Genomic DNA, 21,498 nt, shown 5'->3' with positions numbered 1-21,498 from the left:
CAGCTAACTTATACTGCCCACAAGCCTCTACTCAGCTAAACTAAACCGTCCACTAGACCCAACTTAAAGTAAGCCAACACTGTCAGTCAGCACAATCAGCTCGTGCTGTCCGTTAACCTCCATTTAGCTAGCCAGTACGCTCAGTTGGGCTATGCTGTCTGCTTGCCCAAACATTACCTGTTGCCTTGTACTATGTTAAAACTCACTTTCGAATCCCCCACAATCCCATCACATACCAACTGTCAACTGCCCAACTTCCAGTGGGGCAGCTCAGCTCAGAGAGCGGGAGTAGGGAACTGGTAGTGTGCACTGGGAGTGTGGCCAGTGTGCCGTTTTAGCCCCCTGGAACGTCACCGACCTCCTTCCTCTGAAGATATCTCATTCTGTTCTACCATTCCGCCTCATTCCATGACAGGAGCCATCTTTATATGCACCTTCGCTGAGTCATCATGCAACCGGGCCCAGAGGCCTTTCTCCATTATCTTCCACCCCCTCATTCCTCTACACTCAGGTGTGTGAGTGTGTTAGTGCGTGAGTGAGCCACTAACACAGAGAAAGTGTATGAGGCAGTGCCGCCTCGCCCTAGCTGTGTCCTGCTGCTGTAGGCTCAGGGTACTTCTTCAATAATCCATTCTTCTAATCTATCCGATCCAATCGGCACCACGATCTGGACGACGGACGCAAAGTGTGTTCAAAACAAACATGTCTGAAAGCAGTCAGTCCTGTCAGAGAGGGTTCGGTCACCCAGCTGTCCCCTGCTCACAGGCTAGCCTCCTAACCCTACTTCTCTCTAAACTAGAGCGAGCTGCAGCATAATACTGGCTTAAAGGAGAGATAAAGACCCTCATATACACACGCCTGCATATACGCACAAGCACACACAGCACATAAACACAAACACACAACACCTGCCTACGCACACGCATGTTTGTGTGTGTGTGCGTGTGTGTGTGTGCGTGCGTGCGTGTCTGTCTGTCTGTGTGTGTGTTAGTGTGTGTGTGTGTTTGTCTGTGACTCTTGCATTGAATCCCTTGTATGTGAGGCTTTTAGCTGTGAAAGATTTGGCATCTGCTGACAGAAAAGAGATTCGCCCTGTTCCCCCACCCCCTCTCTCTCTCCCTCCCCCTCCCTTCTCTTGTGTTCCTCTTCTCTTCTTTGTCCACCCTCTCTCTCCCTCCCTCCCTCCCTCTCTCTGTCTCACTCCTTTCTCACTGTAAGAGGAAGATGGTCCCTTTAACACTGCACATGTACTCACGTAGGCCCTTCCCCCACCCCTCCGCCCTCTCCCGTTCCCTCTCTCTCCATCTCCCATTCCCTCCCACTCCCTCTCCCCCTCTCAAACGATCAGTCCAGGAGGAGCGGCCCATTGTTAAAGCCCCCCTCTCTCTGCCTCTCTCTCACTGTCTCTCCCTCTGGTCAGATGCCAGGGAGCATGCTGCGTTGTACTGTACACTACCGATACCCAGTCTGTCCCGCCGTAGCTCACCCCAGTGCCGAGGGGAGGTGCAGCTGAACACCAGGAGAAACAGACGGGTCTTTAATGATGGTCCCTTACCCAGTGCTTCCCATTTCAACCTGGCTAGCCCATTTCTTGATTATTGGAAATCATTGGAAGTCTAGAAAAATGACAACAAAAAGCAGAGAATGAATAGCCGTGTGATTACATTGGCTGGGGTTAGTGTCTCGTGAGTTATTCTAGTACAGCGTTTTTTTCCCCCCTCAAGCCATGCCTGATGCAATATTAATTTAGCTTGATCAAAGCGGAGTAAAATGTGAGGCAATGTGTGTTTAGAGGAGATGCCGTACCTCCCCCCTCTCCCCTGCTCTCCCCTCTCCTCGTTAGAGGAAGCCTGGCAGCGCGGGGTGAGTGGCAGTGAGTGGCAGAGCTGTGCTGTTGCAAAGGAGCATGGGTAATTAACGCTTCGTTCTCTTTAGCACCGAGGAGGGGGCGTGTTGCTCGGAGGCAATATACAGTCTTCTCCTCCATTTTAAGCAATCCCGTACCAGACGAGGGATGGAAACAAGACCTTTAAGTTGTTTCACGCCGAGGCATTGTATCGGACATACGCTCTTGCGCATGTGTAACTTGACCCTTACCACATGCATCATTATACCCTGAATGTGGATGTTTTATTATTATTGTTAAATGCAGATAAATGTATATTTCACTAAATTCCAATTGAGATGAAAAGACTAAATACATATTTAGTTCTTTACAATGGTACATTTAGCTAGAGTGACCAGTGTAAATTGAAAGTTGCAGTGCTTGCTTTGTGAATGATGTGATTCATGTACAACCTCGGCTGTAAAATATTGTTATGTTTGAACTTCTCTGCCACCAGTCAGTTTATGATGCTGTGATATTTAAGATTTAAGTCACATTGTGCTTCTGTAATGTTTCATAATTCATGGGTTCCCTCTATTGTTTTGTGCTTTTGGCATTGTGTAAACATCGCTGGTCCCTTCATAATTCTTCAGCTTTTCAGTAGAATTTGACATGCAATTATACTTCTGTCTGATTGGATGTCTGTTGTTGTTATTATAGTACCTCTTGACATGGTTGTGTGAAGTCATTTTAAAGCAAGACATATCTAACGTATGAAAATGCAGGCCCAACCTTTTCTGGAAAAATTCTTATTTGTCCATGGAAAAGATAAAAATATAATCATGATGATTTCTTTATCACTTACATTCCTGGCTCTCGGGTTGAGGTGAGTCGCTAACATGGTGGAAAACGCTCCCTGTGACAGGTAGCCGTACTATGTAGCACAGAGCTCTGCGTGATCCTGTACATGAATCACAGCTGATGGAGACTCAATCAGGGCATGGTTGTGCTTTGCTTTTATTGCAGTTCCTGATGGATGTTCTTATGGAAGTTATGCCACTGAAAATCAGGGGTGCGTCATGGCTGCTTGTGTGTGTGTGTGTGTGCCTCTGTGTGCCTCTGTGTGCCTCTGTGTGTCTCTGTGTGTGTCTGTCTGTGTGTGTGTGTGTGTGTGTGTGTCTCTGTGTGTCTCTGTGTGTCTCTGTGTGTCTCTGTGTCTCTGTGTGTCTCTGTGTGTCTCTTTGTGTGTCTCTGTGTGTGTCTGTTTGTGTGTGTGTGTGTGTGTGTGTGTGTGTGTGTGTGTGTGTCTCTCTGTGTGTCTCTGTGTGTCTGTGTGTGTCTCTGTGTGTCTCTGTGTGTCTCTGTGTGTCTCTGTGTGTCTCTTTGTGTGTCTCTGTGTGTGTCTGTTTGTGTGTGTGTGTGTGTGTGTGTGTACATGCATGCTACTGTGTTTCCCCCAGAATATATTTTAGGGTAGCAGCTGACTGGGCTGGGTAGTGCTGAATAAAGGAAGTGGTTTTGCAGTGGGGGAGAAAGAGGCATGCTACCGAGGCGGTACCTTTTCATTTCACAGCATATTCCACACTGCCCAGTGGCCTTTATCAACATCCTGCCCAAAGTTCTGCCAGTAAAGTTATTATTTTAGATTGGTAGTTGTGAAAGTGTTTAGCTGAAACAGGATACATGATGCTAGTCACATCTGAAGATGGCATGAAGCCATATTTGAGGAACTGGAGTTGAGCAAAAAGCTATTTTTTCCTTAATAGCTCAATAGCTTAATAACAAAGTTCAAGTGCTATGTTTCCCCCTCATTTGAGTGTAAATGATTATTTTTGTGTTTGTATAACTGCTCTTAAATATTATTTTCACAAAAAGACGGCAGTGGAACATATTTAGGTGGGAATTATTGCATGAAAACGTTGAGTCCTTAACATTCTAATCACACAGAGTATGTGATGGTGTGCTGCAGGGACCACATGCTCTGCTCTGTTGGATGCTGGCTTCTAATGCAGTAATTAGGCTAGCCATCGGTGTCCAAATGAAGAGTTGGTACAGTAAAGGACAGCGGCTCGTTCTTGCATTGCAAATGTAATCACAAGCTTATTGTTTTTGCAATGTTAGGCGAGACACTGGGTGATTTAGGAGAGGTGTACTACCACCTTTCCTATAAAGGGGAAACCCTAGTGTATGTGTATTTGTGCTCATGAGGTGTATGCGTGGATATCAGTCAGTGTGTTGTAGTTCATGTTCTGTGTGTCTGCCTGTATCGGTGTGTGTGGTTGGGTATGGTATGTGCTGTATGTGTGTGTGTGAATGTGTACTGTGTCTGCAGTGTGTGCTGTGTGTATGTGCTGTATGTGTGTGTGCTGTATGTGCGTATGTATGTGTGTGTGTGCTGTGTGTGTGTGCTGTATGTGTATGCTGTATGTGTGTGTGTGCAGTGTATGCTGTATGTGTGTGCTGTATGTGTGTGTGTGTGCTGTGTGTGCTGTGTGTGTGTGTGTGCTGTGCGTGTATGTATGTGTGTGTGTGCTGTATGTGTGTATGTATGTGTGTGTGTGTGCTGTGTGTGTGTGCTGTATGTGTATGCTGTATGTGTGTGTGTGCAGTGTATGCTGTATGTGTGTGCTGTATGTGTGTGTGTGCTGTATGTGTATGCTGTATGTGTATGCTGTATGTGTGTGTGCAGTGTATGCTGTATGTGTGTGCTGTATGTGTGTGTGTGTGTGCTGTATGTGCTGTGTGTGTGTGTGTGTGCTGTATGTGCTGTGTGTGTGTGCTGTATGTGCTGTGTGTGTGTGCTGTGTGTGCTGTATGTGTGTGCTGTATGTGCTGTATGTGCAGTGAGTGTGTGAGTATGTTAATGAGTGCATGTCGGTGCAGCAGTGTGGGTGCAGACAGACCCTCTCTGTGAAGCTGAATAAACGCTCTCACGGTTGGGAGGCATGTGGCTGCAGAGCTTGTGATTTGTCATCCCCTCCTCTCTCATTACCGATTTCCTCTCCTCCGCCGCTGTGCCGTCATTTCACCAGACCATTAAATGGCCTTTTTGTCTTTTGCCTTTTTTAAAGGACAATAATGTCTATTCAGTTGGGGGAATTAGAGCCCCCTCTCGTCTCCTCTGGTCCCTCTGCTCCACACGGGCTGAAATTGGCGCTCCTGCCGGCCGCCCGCGCCGTAGGACTGCTTAGCGAGGATGGCACGGTAAATTAGGAGAAGAAGGGTCTTAGCGGCGTGTACACGCGCGGAGAGGAGCGGAGGGGAATTGGGTTAAAGGCTAGGGGGAGAGCCCGTGTCTGCCCGCCCGCGCTGCCATTGTCTCCCTCTGCTCAGGCCCCGATATCCCATTAGGAGTTGAACGGCTGCCCGGTTTCCGCATTGGCTCGCGTGTCGGGAGCTGCAAGGTGTAATGCTGTTCAGCGCGTTGCTGTTTCTGTTGTTCTGTTTCTCTACCCGGTGTTTACACTGCCGCGCTCTCGCGGTCGAAGGCTTCGCCCTCACGCCTCCTCCCCCCCCCAGCCCTCGCGCCTCCTCCCCCCCTCGGCCCGGGACAGAGGACGGGGAGCGCGGGCTATCGCAGACCGTCTGGCCTGCGTGTCGCTGGAACAATGCCGCCCTTTCTGCAGCTCTCTGAGATCCTTTTCAGTGATGCGTGGTGAATGGTGAGCCTCATACATCTACACCAAACAAAACTCTGTCTTTTATCGCTCTGGAGGGCTTTGTCTTCTGTCTGGACATTATTCTTGGGCCTGTGTTGCTAGGGCCCCTTCTTTTGGCAGGGGAAAGGGGGGCCAGGCCTCACCACCCAAAGGCCTGTACTGGAGCCCCATGAACACACCACACTGGGGCCTGTACTGGAGCCCCATGAACACACCACACTGGGGCCTGTACTGGAGCCCCATGAACACACCACACTGGGGCTTGTACTGGAGCCCCATGAACACACCACACTGGGGCCTGTACTGGAGCCCCATGAACACACCACACTGGGGCCTGTACTGGAGCCCCATGAACACACCACACTGGGGCCTGTACTGGAGCCCCATGAACACACCACACTGGGGCTTGTACTGGAGCCCCATGAAGACATCACACTGGGGCCTGTACTGGAGCCCCATGAAGACATCACACTGGGGCCTGTACTGGAGCCCCATGAACACACCACACTGGGGCCTGTACTGGAGCCCCATGAACACACCACACTGGGGCCTGTACTGGAGCCCCATGAACACACCACACTGGGGTCTGTACTACTGCGCTGCACCACACACTCAGTGAGGGCCCTTACTGTGGGGGGCCAATTAGAGTAAATGTGGAGAGTGCTGTTCGGTGTTGCTGGTTTCTATAAGCACTGGGGAGAGGAACTGTTAATAAATTTTTCTTTATTAGAAATCTCTCTGGGAGATGTTCCTCCCTCTAATTACCCTGCTTTCCTTTGAACCCCTCTTCCCCTCCTTCCGTATCCCAAACTGGGGAATGTCCTTTTTATTGTACTTGACTGTGGTCTCTGTGAAGAGAGCCGTATTAACTTTTATAAGAGCAGAGTAGTTCAACTAACAGGAGAGTATCCACTCTCTGTGTTCAGCAGTATCATTAAAACTGTGTGTGCGTGTGTGAACGACTGTATCTATGCCTGTGTGTGTGTGTCTGTGTGTGTGTATGGCTGTGTGTGTGCATGTGTACAGCTATGTGTGAGTATGTGAATGTGTGTGTGTGTGTGTGTGTGTACGGCTGTGTGTGTGTGCGTGTGTACTGCTGTGTGTGCGTATGTGAATGTGTGTGTATGTGTAAGGCTGTGTGTGAGCGTGTGTGTGTGTGTATGGCTGTATGTGAATGTGTGTGTGTGTGTGTGTATATGTGTGTGTGTGTGTGTATGGCTGTATGTGAATGTGTGTCACAATGTGTGTGTGTGTGTGTGTGTGTGTGTGTGTGTGTAAGGCTGTGTGTGAGCGTGTGTGTGTGTGTGTATGGCTGTACGTGAATGTGTGTCACAATGTGTGTGTGTTGTGTGTGTGTGTGTGTGTGTGTGTGCAGCTATGTGTGAGCGTGTGTGTACGTTCCTGCACAGATGGGCCTGTCTCTGTGCAGGCCTGCTCGTATACAGCAGGTGTCAGGAGTGAAGATTATTGGCCCTGTCAGAGGGTCTGAGACAGTAGAGGACAAACTCAACAGGAGGTCTCCACCTCTCTGCGTCTCCCCTGCGCCTCCTCTCCCTCTCAGCCCGACCCCCTTCTCCCCCACAGCCTGGGCTGCGCGGAGGTGCCCGCGCTCCCTCTGTCAGCGGGGGACAGCTGTCATTGGTTCTCCAGGAGGGGGCTGAGGATTGGCTGCACGGGGGAGAGAGAGGGGCAGCGGGGGAACGGCTTGTTGCTATGGGGATGCCATCCCCCGCGCAGGCATGGGGAGCAGCTCGTGCCGCTTCTTAGCGGGATAATCCATTGTAATCCCGCGGAGGGGAGCGAGCGCCAAGGCCCCCACCCTGCCCCCGCCCCCCCCCCCCTGCCTCCCTCGGGGGAGATTGGGGAAGCGGGAGTGAAGGAATTAGCATCTGTTACCGCTCGCGCGCAGGTCAGCTCCGCCGAGGGGGAAAAAAACCCTCTTCAAGCTGTCAGGGCGCACTTGAGCCGCAAATGAAAAATGACAGAGCGGCTCGTCCACCCGCCACACCTCAGCCCCCCCCCAACACCTCCCGCACCTGTACCGCCATAATCACCGCCCCGCCACGCGCTCTCTCTAAACCGGTCTTGCCGTCGGTCTGCTAAAGGGCGGCGTTTCGGGAAAGTAGCAGTTAGCGTAGCGCCCGCTACAGTAGCTGTGTGGGGGTTAGTGAGCTCGTATTGATCGTTCACGCGCTGCTTGGTTGGGGCCTGCCTGTGTGTCGGGGAAAGCGTTCGGGAAAGTGTGGCTCTGCCTGCCTGGAGGGTTGGGTAGGTGTGGGTCGGTAAGGGGCCAGCTTCACTCGTTCACCTTAAACCTCAGAGAGAGGGAGAGAGGGAGAGGGAGAGGGACGAGGAAGAAGGAAGAGATTCTGACGTGTTTATCACAGCCCCTGGCCGGACGGCTCCTGGATGCAGACTGTGGGAGACTGCTGATTCCTGTGCCTCTTACTTATTCAGCGAGGAAGTGCTGGAGGTCACTTGTGGAGACTAAATCCAGCTTGTGTAAAAGGGTCACAGCCTCTTACCCGCTGACAAGCACATAACACCCCCACCCACCCACACACACACACACACACACACACACACACACACACACACACACACACACAACTCATAAAGAAGCACAGAGCACACTCTGGTCAGATCACCTTAACCATGTACCCACTGCCTCAAATAATTTCTGATGATGTCAGGTCGTCAGACTAATCAGCTCCCTGCTTTTAATAATCAGCTCATATCCGCCTGCTTTAATAATATTCCCACATTAGAACAGTATGTGTGCAGACATGAGAGCGTGTGTGTACATGCGTACGTGTGTGTGTGTGTGTGTGCGTATGAGAGAGAGTGTGTGTGCATACGCATGTGAGTGTGTATGTGCGTGTGTAAGCGCACACGTGCAGTTGAGCAGTAAGTATTTTTAGATCAGAGCATTCATCCCTCAGATGCTCTGGACTGAGCTGGTTGTGTGTCGACTGTGTTTGGGAGGCAGTGCTGGTCTCTCTCTAATGGTTAGTCTCTCTCTGATGGTCTGGACTGAGTTGGTTGAGTGTGGATTGTCTTTGTGAGACAGTGCTGGTCTCTCTCTGATGGTCTGGACTGAGTTGGTTGAGTGAGGACTGTGTTTGGGAGGTAGTGTTGGTCTCTCTCTCTAATAGTCTGGACTGAGTTGGTAGAGTGTGGATCATGTTTGTGAGGCAGTGCTAGCCTCTCTCTGATGGTTGGTCTCTCTCTGATGGTCTGGACTGAGTTGGTTGAGTGAGGACTGTGTTTGTGAGGCACTGCTGTGTTTGCACACTGAGTGTGTAAAGTGGTATTTAATTTATTGGCCCAAACAATTCCCTTAATTAATGCCAGGGTTTAATCTGCTCAGTTTATTTAAATCAATGAACAAGAGGCAAACTACAATGGAGCCATTGATTTATTCTGGCGTCCCTGTTCAGATTAGATCATATTGATCAAAATATATTAATTTGTTCACAGAGCATAGAGTCAATATATTGCCCTGTGTTTAATTTATGCATTGTTATTCTCATCACTATGGTTGGTATTAATGCATATTGGGTTAAATCTCGGCAGATGACGTGAGATGAAAGGACTTGGTGAACACGTTTGGATTGGTTCTCCCGGCTGACAGATGAAAGAGGCTGTGTCATACCTGCTCGTGCTCAGGGTGTTTCAGTGCAGTCCTGCTGGGCACATTGTTTTACAAACTTAAGAGTGATTCAGCACTGAGAGTAAGCTCTTCTTTAGTGGAACAGAACTGACATCTGTTGCTGTTGGCACAGATTCAGAATAGAAGAAAAGGCTACCGATGAGCTATGATGCACACAGCTGTGTGTGTGTGTGTGTGCCTGTGCTTTTTCTAAATGTGTGTGTGTGTGTGTGTGTGTGTGTGTATGTATAGATGAGCTATGATGCACTCAGCTGTATGAGTGTGTGAGTGTGTGTGTGTGTGTGTGTGCGCGTGTGTATAGATGAGCTGTGATGCACACAGCTGTGTGAGTATGTGCGTGTCTATGAGTGTGAGTGTGTGTGTATGTGTGTGTATAGATTGGGGCGTGATGCATACAGCTGTGTTTGAGTATGACAGTGAGTGTGTGTGTGTGCGTGTGTGTGTGTGTGTGTGTATGAGTGTGTGTGTGTCTGTGCGTGTGTGTGTGTGTGTGTGTGCATGTGTATAGATGAGCTGTGATGCACACAGCCCTGTGTGTGAGAGTGTGTGAGGGGGTTCAGTAAAAAGTGGTTGGTGCAGTGGTATCCTCCCTCTGTCAGTGGCGTGCTGCGCTGGGTAAAATATTGATGCACCCACCCAGCCGTGTCCCATGAGCCTCTGCTCCGAGCTCCTGCGCCAGAGTAAAAGGCACAGGCGGTTTTTTAGGATGTGACGGATTGCGTGTGCGCACGTGTCTCATTTTGGCTCCGCGGTAAGTTTAGCTGGGGGTGTGTGTGGGTGTGTGTGTGTGTGTGTGTGTGTGTGTGTGTGTGTGTGTGTGTGTGTGTGTGGACCCAAGCCTCACCCCCCCCCACTGACAGAGACACTCTGCGCCCTCCCCTGCGTTCCCAGCCTCCTAAACACTCCCATGTATCAAAGTGACAGTCACGTTCCACAGGAGCCCAGCCCACACTGTCAGCTCCAGGGGAGGAGGGGGGCGCGTGGGGGGGGCTGATGGGTAATTCACTGATGGAGATGGGAGATTGGCTGCGCTGGGTATTTTGGGGAGGAGAGTCAGGGGGTGGGACGTGAGAGGGGAAAGATGGCAGATAGGGAGTGTTTGACGGGTGGGAAACGGGAGGCAGAGGACAGGGTGAGAGGGATGTGTCTGTATAAGAGCAGTAGCAGGCAGCAGCTGGACCTGTAAATGAGTGTGAAAATCTGCCTGGTCCCCATGGAAGGACGGCTTAATTTGAGGTCATAGTCATGAATTAAAAATCAGCCTGTTACTTGCCTCTCTGTATGGATTCTGATTCTATCGGCAAATTGCGGCACTTTATGGTAATGATTGGTTAACCAGCAAGGACTGCATCACGCTACCTTGTTCTAAGCTGAAAAAGAGCATCGTCTCATACCATCCTGCAATAAGACACACGCACACACACACACGCACACACACACACACACACACACACACACACACGTGGGCACACACACACACACACACACACACACACATACATGGGCACACACGCACACACACACACACACACACGTGGGCACACACACGCACACACACACACACACACACACGTGGGCACACACACACACACACACACACACGCATACACACACACACACACACACACACACACATACGTGGGCACACACGCATACACACACACACACACACACACACACACACACACACACATACGTGGGCACACACGCATACACACACACACACACACACACACACACACATACGTGGGCACACACGCATACACACCCACACACACACACACACACACACACATTCAGTTGGACACTGCCAGGATGGCAGGCACACAGCTAGCCGTCTCCCACCTGACAGAAGGGCAGAACCCTGCCAGGCACTGTTTACTGTGATCAGTCATCCACAAATTGTTTATGTCTTCAGAGTATTTGCTCTGTAGAGTAAGATTTCAGCTAACGGTAATGCAATAGAAAGGATTACAGCAACAAGAAATCAAAGGTTTACAAGTTTTCTAATTGGATCAATGCGGGCCACACTGCCAGTGGATAAAAGGTGATGGCACTGTGATTTATACACCTTTATGTCTGTAAAAAGCTGCTGTTAATTGGTATCGATGGCCTCCGTCAGCAGCTCACGCAGCATCAAACGGGGGAAAAGCGCGCTCCGTTCCCGGGAGTCCCACGGCTTCCCTCAGCCGCTCCGCGTGTCACCACGTCTCAGCGTCTCCGCGGGAGAGTCTGACCGGGAGCGGGGCGGCGCGGCAGGGGACCGCGCAGGACCGCAGGGTCCGCCCGACCGCCTCACCCCGCGCCCGGCGGTCCGTCCTCAGACCCGCCCGGAGCGACGGAGCGAACGCGGTCCACTCGACCAGCGCGTCGACCGGGGCCGGTTCGGGTCGTTCCCCATTTGAAGCGGCTCCGTGTTGGGGACAGGGGCGGCCATCTTTAAGGAGGGAACTCAGAGCCCTTCTGTTGTCAGGGCGGCCGCGCTGAGCGCAGGGTGAGTCGACCCGTGAGTCAGTTTGAGGGGCGTCGTTACAGCTGTGAGGTCTGGATCTCGTGAGATCGCCACTGACCGTGAAATCTCCAATATCCCAAATACAAGCACAGAAAAGTGCTTTCATTTCTCAGCAGAACAAAAATATTAAACAAACTGTAGACATGCTTGGTAATGACTAATACTGCTTCTCAACTGCAGAATGCGTGAGATATTTGGAAATAAATGCAGTTGTATCTTTGAGAATATAATTATGACTAGCAGGAAAGGGCAGTGGGGTCCTTTATGGAGAGGGTGCTAAGTGGTACTTTTGTCAAAAGTTTTCAGGGGTCAAATGGCCATAGAAATGAAAGTATGCCAGGTTTGTGTGTACAGTGTTATCACAGTGGTCTGTAGAGCCGCCGGCCATAAGAGCAGCTCTGGTTGGGGGTGTGACATGCATAGTCATTTTTGAGTCATACATATTCAGTCTGGGCATCGCTATGTGTTCTGGGAAGAGCTTACGGTAATGAATTCTGTGGATCTGAGTGATGTTGTGCCGATATCAAGGAGTCCCAAAAACCCGGCGTCAGGCTTGCAGTGAGGCACTAGCACGGGCACGCTCAAACTGCCTTGTCTGAGAGGAGGAGAAACTGAAGAGGAAAGAGTGTTTTTTCTTCCAGGATGACTCTTTCCCAAATGTCACAGGAGCACAAGCAGCCTGCAGGCTCTCTGGTCTCCGAGCTGTTGAACAGGCCGTAGAGCGAGGCCTGCCTCACTGGCTGCTCCCACTGCTGCTCTGCCTTATTCAGCCCCCTACCTGCAGGTCTGAACACTGCTGTCTGCCTTATTCAGCCCCCTACCTGCAGGTCTGAACACTGCTGCTCTGCCTTATTCAGCCCCCTACCTGCAGGTCCCACTGCTGCTCTGCCTTATTCAGCCCCCTACCTGCAGGTCTGAACACTGCTGCTCTGCCTTATTCAGCCCCCTACCTGCAGGTCTGAACACTGCTGCTCTGCCATATTGAGCCCCCTACCTGCAAGTCTGAACACTGCTGCTCTGCCTTATTCAGCCCCCTACCTGCAGGTCTGAACACTGCTGCTCTGCCTTATTCAGCCCCCTACCTGCAGGTCTGAACACTGCTGCTCTGCCTTATTCAGCCCCCTACCTGCAGGTCTGAACACTGCTGCTCCGCCTTATTCAGCCCCCTACCTGCAGGTCTGAACACTGCTGCTCTGCCTTATTCAGCCCCCTACCTGCAGGTCTGAACACTGCTGCTCTGCCTTATTCAGCCCCCTACCTGCAGCTCCCACTGCTGTCTGCCTTATTCAGCCCCCTACCTGCAGGTCTGAACACTGCTCTGATGACAGTCCACACACATTCACTTCCAACAGTCAAGCAGGCTGTTTGACTGATTCCCCAGTGTACTGAGTCACTGAGCTCTTGAACCACTGATCGCCATCAAACAATGGGCCTGTGTGAATCATGTTCATGAACAGCCGAATCTTTGTGAAGATACTTTACGTATTATAATAAAATGCCAAAAGGCTTGATTTAATTAAAAACTAAGCCTCTGTATTATCACTAGCGTAAAGGTTTTTGTCACCATGAGTGTGTCATTATTTCTTATTTATAGGTAGTCTGAGGAAGGGTTTGAGTTTGAAGAGTTCTGACAGGTATCTTTCCTTTGACAGGATTTGAGTCATTGCCTCGCTTCCCTTTCAGTTCCATATCGGTCCTCGGCGCGGGTTTTTTCAGCGAAAACAACTCTGCCTCTTCCCCCATTTCATTTCAATTGCAGCCCTGATGTAAAGCAGACACACTCGTGTTTGTGTATTCAGTTAAGACCTCCAGCTCCAAAGGGGGGTTTTTCTCTTTTTTCTCTCTCTTTGCATTAATGCCCTTCACTTGGTTGGTTGTGGTTCATTGGCTGTTTCCATTCACATGGTCACAACATATGCAAATTGTGTATTTTATTGAGGGCGGTGTCAAACTGAATCGCGGTGAGGGATATTTAAATTGGATGTCAGCGGCTGACATCATTAACATAATTGTTGATAAATATGCGGCAGTCGGGAGGATGACTGGGCAGGCTAGTCTCTGTCGTTGAAAGCTAGGCTGCGTTCTTTGATGTTTCTATCTCTTAAGCAATTAACAGAAGCATATTTCTTGTCACACTCACAGTTATTTTCATATTTTTGGAGGAAAAAATGTCAACCTGTCGGTATAGATGACAGTGTGTACAGTGCTGTGCTGTTTATTTGAATAACAGGACCGCAGACAAGTTTGCTAGCAGGCTACCACGTTATTAAAAACTTGTGATGTGCAGCCTTGCTGAAAGACTAAATATACGCTTAAAATGCGTAGTTTGTAAAGTAAATGTGTAATTTTAACTAATAATATGAATTATGTTGTCAACAGGGTGGTGTGAACTTGTTTTTGGCTTCTTTTCAAACCAATAATTGATACACAATCTAGTCTCTAATCACATGACCCTGTACCCTGTTGTTGAGTTTATGAATACATTGTAATGTATAGGGCTGTGTCTCAGGTAATTATTGCCTCGTGCAAATTTCCTGCTTTCTGTAAGTGCTTTTGCCAAACATTTATGTGCCTAAATCTTAGCTGTGCTTATTATATCCAAACAAAGACGGTTTACAAAACAAATTCAGGCTATTTTGGAACCTGTACTGAGTTTGCCCATGTTTGGCCACAGACTTAAATTTCCGAAGAAATACTCGGCCTTTGTTATTTGCGAGTGCCTTTAGTCTTGAAGGGCAACAGGGGTCTGTTTGTTGTTTAGCCTGATGCTGAGGAGCTGGAGACACACAAGGACATTGTGGGCTTTGTCCCAGATACAGCCCGTGCCAATCCCCGGCCCAGCTCCGGGTCTGCAGGCAGACTCAAGGCCAGCGTATCGGAGTGTGTGCCTGCATTGTTATGTGGGGAGATAGGCAGAGGAGCAAACACAAAGCACACAGGCTCCTCTGAGATGCTGCCTCGCTTTCTTCCAGCGACACTGAGGCTCTGTCACCGGCCATGGAGACAGTGTCCTAATGAGGCTCCTGCAGCACAGGCCCCTATGCTCAGGGAACTTGAAAGGTTTTTTTTTTGGGGGGGGGGGGGGGGGGAGCGGGAGATGTGAGATCCCGTACCCTGTCAGCCCCGCATGCGAGCAGGGATTTGTGGGAAGGGAAGGCCTCCGCTGTGGCTGCTGATTCAGTGCTGTAGTATCGGGGGCATGTCAAGAGAGCGACACCATGCCCCCTGCTGTCTCTGTCTGTGCGGGGCCTTCACGGAGACGCTGAATATGGATGACGGCCGTAAACGAAGCCCTGGCGAGTGTGCCGGTGAATGCGTCCAGCGAGCGTGCGTGCGTGGCTCAAACATTACATTACCGTCTCCATTTCTCGCCAAGGTGGGAAGGCATAACAGGAAGGGCAGGCCTGTCTAGACATAGATGTTAAATTGTCTGATTTTTGCACGCGGAGGAGCAGTTTTCTTGTTGTATTAGCTGCTTTATGCGGGAGCCGTTGGGCTGTGAGCTGGAATGCGAACAGTGCGTGAGGGTATCTCTCCTCTCCGCGGTTTGTGGCGGTTTCCTCTCTCACCCCGGCCCTGCTCCCGACCGTCCCAGTGGCAGTGCAGCGCTGGGGCTGTTCCTTTAAGAGGGAGAAGGAGAGAGGTGTCTGATCCCACACAGGCCCGAGCACAGCTCCTGAGGGGGATTTGTGTAGAGCTGGCAGGAATTAGGCTAGCCTTACTCTGCGCGCATGAATACTTTTTATACTCTAATAAATAAACGGCTGCCTCCACTGCTGTTGTTCCCCAAAGGCCGATTGCACTCTCTCCTTCTCTCTCTCTCTCTCTTTCTAGCTCTCGCTCCCATCTCTCTCTTTCTCGCTCCTTTTCTCTATCCTCCATCTCTGTCCTCCTTCCCATTTTTCTCTCCATCCCCCTCCACATTTCCATCTTCATCTCCCACTCCTTCTATCTTTCCCTCCCTCTTCATTTCCCTCTCTCTGACCTCCTGCCTGCCACTCTCTGACCTCCTCTCTCTCTCTTTCAGTCTGCCTCCCTGCCTCTCTCTCTGACTCTCTCTCTGACCTCCTCGCTGACTCTCTCTCTCTCTGACCTCCTTCTCTTTCTCTCTCTCTCAACCTGCCTCCCTCTCCCACTCTGTCTCTGACCTCCTCCCTGACTCTCTCTCTGACCTCCTCCCTCTTTCAATCTGCCTCCTTGTCTCTCTGCACTCCTCTATCTCCCTCCCACTGACCGGCTCACGGCCCCCTCCCTCCCTCACTCTCAACCTTGCTCACAGCTCTCTCTCTCTCTCTCTCTCTCTCCATTGATCTGCTCTCTGGCTCTCTCCTCCCCTCCCTCAGGGCTTTGCAGGGCTGACCCCAATACTGCCCTCGCCGCACATGCTCAGAGCACGGCGCATAGCCCTGAGCCCAAATCTGCACCGTGCACAGCCACCCAGCACTGCACGTGCGCTCTGCCGAGAGAGAGACAGGGAGAGAGAGAGAGAGAGAGAGCCCTTTCCACAGCTGATAGACAGAGAGAGGGCACTTCCACACATGTTAGAGAGAGAGAGAGAGAGAGAGAGAGAGGGCACTTCCACACGTTAGAGAGAGTGAGCGAGAGTGAGAGGGAGAGAGAGAGTGACCAAGAGAGGGAGAGAGAGAGTGAGGGAGAGAGAGAAGGAGGGAGAGAGAGAGTGAGTGAGCGAGAGAGAGAGAGAGGGAGAGAGAGAGAGAAGAGAGAGAGGGAGAGAGAGAGAGAGTGAGTGAGAGGGAGAGGGAGAGAGAGTGAGCGAGAGAGGGAGAGAGAGAGAGAGAGTGAGTGATAGAGGGAGAGGGAGAGAGAGTGAGCGAGAGAGGGAGAGATAGAGAGAGTGAGTGAGAGAGGGAGAGAGAGAGTGAGCGAGAGAGAGAGTGAGTGAGAGAGGGAGAGAGAGCCCCGCTTTCACAGACACACAAAAATAAGAGAGGTCCTGCCGGCTCGGTCCCCGCCCTGAAGCACTTCCTGAGGAGGCTGAGAGAGGGCAGGAGGCAGTGGCCACAGTCATCCATCAGCCACACGCACCGCACAGCAACGCAGTGCGTGAGGAGCGCGCGAGGGGACGGAGACGGACACGGACGGAGGAGAAGAGGAGCAGATGGACGGCCTCTCTCCGTCTAGACGTGCCGGTCTTGGGTTCCCTGCGTGAAATCTCTGCGTTCAGGCTTGTGACCGGAGCAGGCGGCGTTGCGCACATTCCTTCCACGCTCCGGACGCCCTCCCCGGCCGACACGCGCGCTGCTCGCAGCGCTGACACACTTTTAATGAAGTCACACTGCATTATTTATCTGCTTAACTAACAACCCTGTTCGCCGGGCCCGTAAGCCGCTTACACGGTCGGGTTCTGAGCGGAGCGGTTCCGTTTTGCGCGCCCGGCCGCCGTTCCCCCGGCCCCGGCGCCCCTCCGCGCCCTGAGAGACGCGTGTGACCGCGTGGCCCGTTCTCTGGGTACTTTAATCAGTGCGCTCTGCGCTCATGAATAAGCCCCCTATTATTGCTGGGCTGGCTGCGCTCCAGGCTGGATCTGTTTAATAAACTAATTCGCAGTAACTCTTCCTGCAGCATGGCGGACCTTTCTCCCCGCATCACGCCTTTAACACTTCACTGAACCCACGGTGTCGTTCCCCCCAGCCCTGTGCCGCAGCCAGAGAGACCGCAGCGCCCTCTGCTGCTGCCCTGTAGCAACTGCAGTATATGTTGTTTTTTTTTGTTTTTTTTGTGTGTGTGGGGTTTGGGGTGGGCTGAGTTGCTTGAAAGCATGTCCCATAAATAAGCCAGCAGCGAGCTCTGGAAGGGTGATGGCTTTTGTGTGTGGTGGCCCGCGGGACCGTGTGTTATGGCTGAGCAGAATGTTTGCGTTGTTGCTGTGTCCCAGAAGGTTACGTGTGTTTTGTGCCTCAGCGGGACCTGTGTGTGAGGATGTTAGGCCTGGTATTCAGTTGTAGTTGATACATTTAAATGAGGATTATTTGTTTCAAATTTCTAGTATTTTTCACACTACCTCATACCAGATCTGGGTCGAATAAGTTACTGCTTTGGATTCAATTACTTTTCTGTGCTCGGTTGATCTTGCCTGGTGCAATTGAGCCAACCAAGAGGAACAGACGGTGGGGTCCAGTACACCAGACAAGCTCAGTAATCCAAAACTATGATGAATACTGTACAGCTGATGGTGCCATGGCTCCCAGCAGTAGAGATATGTGTTCATCAGTGATCTGCCCACCTGACCGCCGTCTCTCCCTCCCTCTTCAGACGACTCCTCCTCGGAGAGCGGCAGTGGGAACGGACTGCACACCCTGACCCCTCCCTCAGCGGGCGGGGCCGCGGCGCCTGAGAGCGCGGGGCCGGGGCCGTACAGCGAGGTGAACGGGAACGGGGCCCCGGGGCCGCTGGACTTCAGCACCACCTCCTCCTCGTCCTCCTCCGAGGACCAGCAGCCCATGAACCTCAGCGAGCGGCTGCCCGCCGGGCCCCTGCTGGGGCCCTTCCAGCCCGACCCCCCCGACGGCCTGCGCAGGAAGTACCCCGGGAAACCGGCCCACCCCGCCGACCGCGACGCCAGGGACTACGGCAACAAGGTGAGGACAAAACACACCGTCTGACAGGAGATTGGGTATGTGGTGTGTCATTGTCAGGTCATCCTGCAAGTGATATAATACTGATGTGATCAGATACGTACACTCAGTGAGCACTTTATTTTGTATTTATTAGACCTATTTTTTAGACTTATTGGTCTTCTACTGCTCTAGCCTATCCACTTAGAGGTTTGACATGTTCAGAGATGCTCTTCTGCATACCACTGTTGTAATGTGTGGTTATTTGCGTGACTGTCACCTTCCTGTCAGCTTTGACCAATCTGGTCCTTCTCCACTGACCTCTCTCATTAATAATGGATTTTTGCCCACAGAACTGCTGCTCGTTGGATGTTTTTTGTTTTTCGCACCATTCTCTGCAAACTCTAGAGACTAGTGTGTGTGAAAATCCCAGGAGATCAGCAGTTTCTGAGATACTCAATCCAACCTGTATAGCACCAATCATTCCACAGTCAAAGTCACTTAGATCACATTTCTTCCCCATTCTGACATTTGTTCTGAAAAAAGCTGAACCTCTTGACCATGTCTGCATGCGTTTATGTATTTAGTTGCTGCCATATGATTGGCTGATTAGATATTTGCATTAATAAGCCGGTGTACATGTCTACCTAATAAAGTGATCGCTGAGTGTACATCATTCAGATATATATTTGTAATATATCTAGGTGAAACATGTTAGAGCTGTGTTAAAAAAGGTTTATTCTATTTTTGAATGTGATGCAAGCCTCCCCCACAGTGGATCTCGGGTTTTTCTAAATATATATTGAATATAAGCAGAACAGTGTCAATTGTATGGCTGACATATTCGTCTGCCTTCGACATGATCTACCATAGTCCTTCACTGACTGTTTTACTGTGTGTCTCCCCCTGGTGTTATGGAGAGGTAAATGCAGTGGACTGATGAACTCTCCCTTTTTCATTACAGTAATGCTGTAGCTGCAGTGGTGTTCCGTTTGAAGGAAATTTTAAGACGTGTTATTTTTCCATGCTCTGTGTACCAAATGAGCCATTGTCCATTTTGTTACACTATATTGCCATCAGAATGGATTCGATGTTGTCTCGCAGCTCAAAAGTGGAAGGCTAAACCAGTGGGATGTTTTTCAGGTGCTTGACAAAACCACTTGCAAGTCATGTCTGGGCAGTGTAGTTGGTCAAACAGATAGATTGTATTTTTGACCATACTGCAGTAATGGTGTTATTGGGATAACTCTGGATTTTTGTTATTATTTAAATTAGTATATATTTTCTGGCCTTGGCAGTTTTGGTTCTTTCACAAGACATTTCTCATAGCCTGGCAGCTTCACAATGACTAGCATAGGCCATAAGCCATTAACGGATTTGTCATTTTTAGGCAAGAAAATACACTGTAAGCAACGTGTAAAAAGCGTGTAAAAAGATGTGGTATGAGTGTATATTACCTGATTATTTAAAAAATACCTTTAATCTATGATGCTTGCAGCCTGAGAGCCCTGCACTGTGGAAAGAAGTGCTGTGGCATCCTGTGTCAACAGTACTACACCAGAGAAGTGCCTCGAATTAGCCACAATTGCACTGAAGTGTATTTTCTTGCTTTAAACCCCAAACTCGTCGATGTCCTAATACAAGCTATTGTCGAGCCGGCATGTCAGAAACTTCTGTAAGTAGCTCAGATATCCTTGAATGCACACAAATACTGTCTGCTCCAATCAAAAAATCGTGTCAAATAATACAGATTTTGAATGCATTTCTGTTCTGTGTCCTGGCATTGTTCTTTATAAGGTTTATAAACCCTTAAAGTCCCCTCAGACGTAATTGTACTTGGTTTCTGTTCAGAGTAAGTTTACCATCTTGTTATGAACCGGCAGGAGTGTGTGTGTGTGTGAGGCAGCCGATGAACAGGCAGGAGTGTGTGTGTGAGGCAGCCGATGAACAGGCAGGAGTGTGTGTGTGTGTGTGTGTGTGTGTGTGTGTGTGTGTGTGTGAGAGAGCCAGCTGATGAACAGGCAGAAGTGTGTGTGTGAGGCAGCTGATGAACAGGCAGGAGTGTGTGTGTGTGTGTGTGTGAGTGAGTGTGAGAGCCAGCTGATGAACAGGCAGAAGTGTGTGTGTGAGGCAGCTGATGAACAGGCAGGAGTGTGTGTGTGTGTGTGTGTGTGTGTGTGTGTGTGTGTGTGTGTGTGTGAGGCAGCTGATGAACAGGCAGGAGTGTGTGTGTGTGTGTGTGTGTGTGAGGCAGCTGATGAACAGGCAGGAGTGTGTGTGTGTGAGGCAGCCGATGAACAGGCAGGAGTGTGTGTGTGTGTGTGTGTATGTGTGTGAGAGCCAGCTGATGAACAGGCAGGAGTGTGTGTGTGTGAGGCAGCTGATATGTATCTGCTGAAAGGATGGCAGGCAGCTTTCCTACATGAAAGGGACTTGAGTGAGAGTGAGGCTGTTGAACACAAGCTCATAACGCTGCCTGTCCTTGTGGACAGTCCACAGTCTGAAGAAATGCAAACGGTCCATCCAAAGAGGCTTTCATTTTGGAATTACATTGTGGATCTTACCGATGTGTTTGTCAACGCTCATGAGCATTTTATGTCATTTGTGTCCGTCTCTGTCTGTGTGTGTGTGTGTGTGTGTGTGTGTGTGTTCAGTCTCCTCAGTACAGCTCAGGGAGCTATGACTCAGTGAAGATGGAGACTTTTCCGGAGGACCTGACCGTGAACCGGGCCCAGGCTGCAGATGATGATGATGATGACCATGATGACCATGATGACAGTGACAAGATGAATGACAGCGAGGGCGTGGACCCCGAGCGGCTAAAGGCTTTCAATGTGAGCGTCTGGAGGACCCATTCAACTCTATAGCTGGAAAGGCAACGTGGTCACGTGGTTCCATTCAAGCCCATTCATTTTGGTTCGTCCGCAAGTGGCACCGCCATAAGATGGCCGCCACGGCCCGGAAATAGAATTACCGACGAGCCTGCCATTCATTTTCTATGAATGTTGTCTAAATTCATCATACTCGCTCCAGCGTGAATTACAGCCCCAAAGCTCATATTCCAGTTATTAACCGAAGCAGACGATATCATTTTACAATTTTACAATGTCAAATGTTTTTCTAGGCTGAACCAAAAATAAAGAGAGCTAAACGAAAATCATCAAAAATCACTGAATCAATGTGACGAGTAAGCAAACTGATCTCTGATTGGTTGAGGCAAGGGCTCATGCGGCCATAGGTGCGTCAGTTTAGTC

At 50.2% G+C, this 21,498-nt stretch overlaps 1 protein-coding gene across 2 annotated transcripts in view; it reads left to right on the top strand.

The window, feature by feature from the left end:
* nol4lb (nucleolar protein 4-like b) overlaps nucleotides 1–21,498 on the top strand; it is a 97,003-nt gene that overhangs the window by 70,231 nt on the left and 5,274 nt on the right. For both annotated transcript variants that reach the window (XM_061257899.1, XM_061257900.1), the window contains exons 6-7: nucleotides 17,943–18,268; nucleotides 20,899–21,078. In XM_061257899.1, the coding sequence (XP_061113883.1) occupies nucleotides 17,943–18,268; nucleotides 20,899–21,078 (506 nt within the window). The remainder of the gene's footprint in view (nucleotides 1–17,942; nucleotides 18,269–20,898; nucleotides 21,079–21,498) is intronic.

The sequence above is a fragment of the Conger conger genome, chromosome 10 (assembly GCF_963514075.1).
Source record: "Conger conger chromosome 10, fConCon1.1, whole genome shotgun sequence".
Lineage (NCBI taxonomy): Eukaryota > Metazoa > Chordata > Actinopteri > Anguilliformes > Congridae > Conger > Conger conger.
The sequence above is the reverse complement of the archived record's forward strand: the minus strand, read 5'-3'. Positions and strand labels throughout refer to the sequence as shown.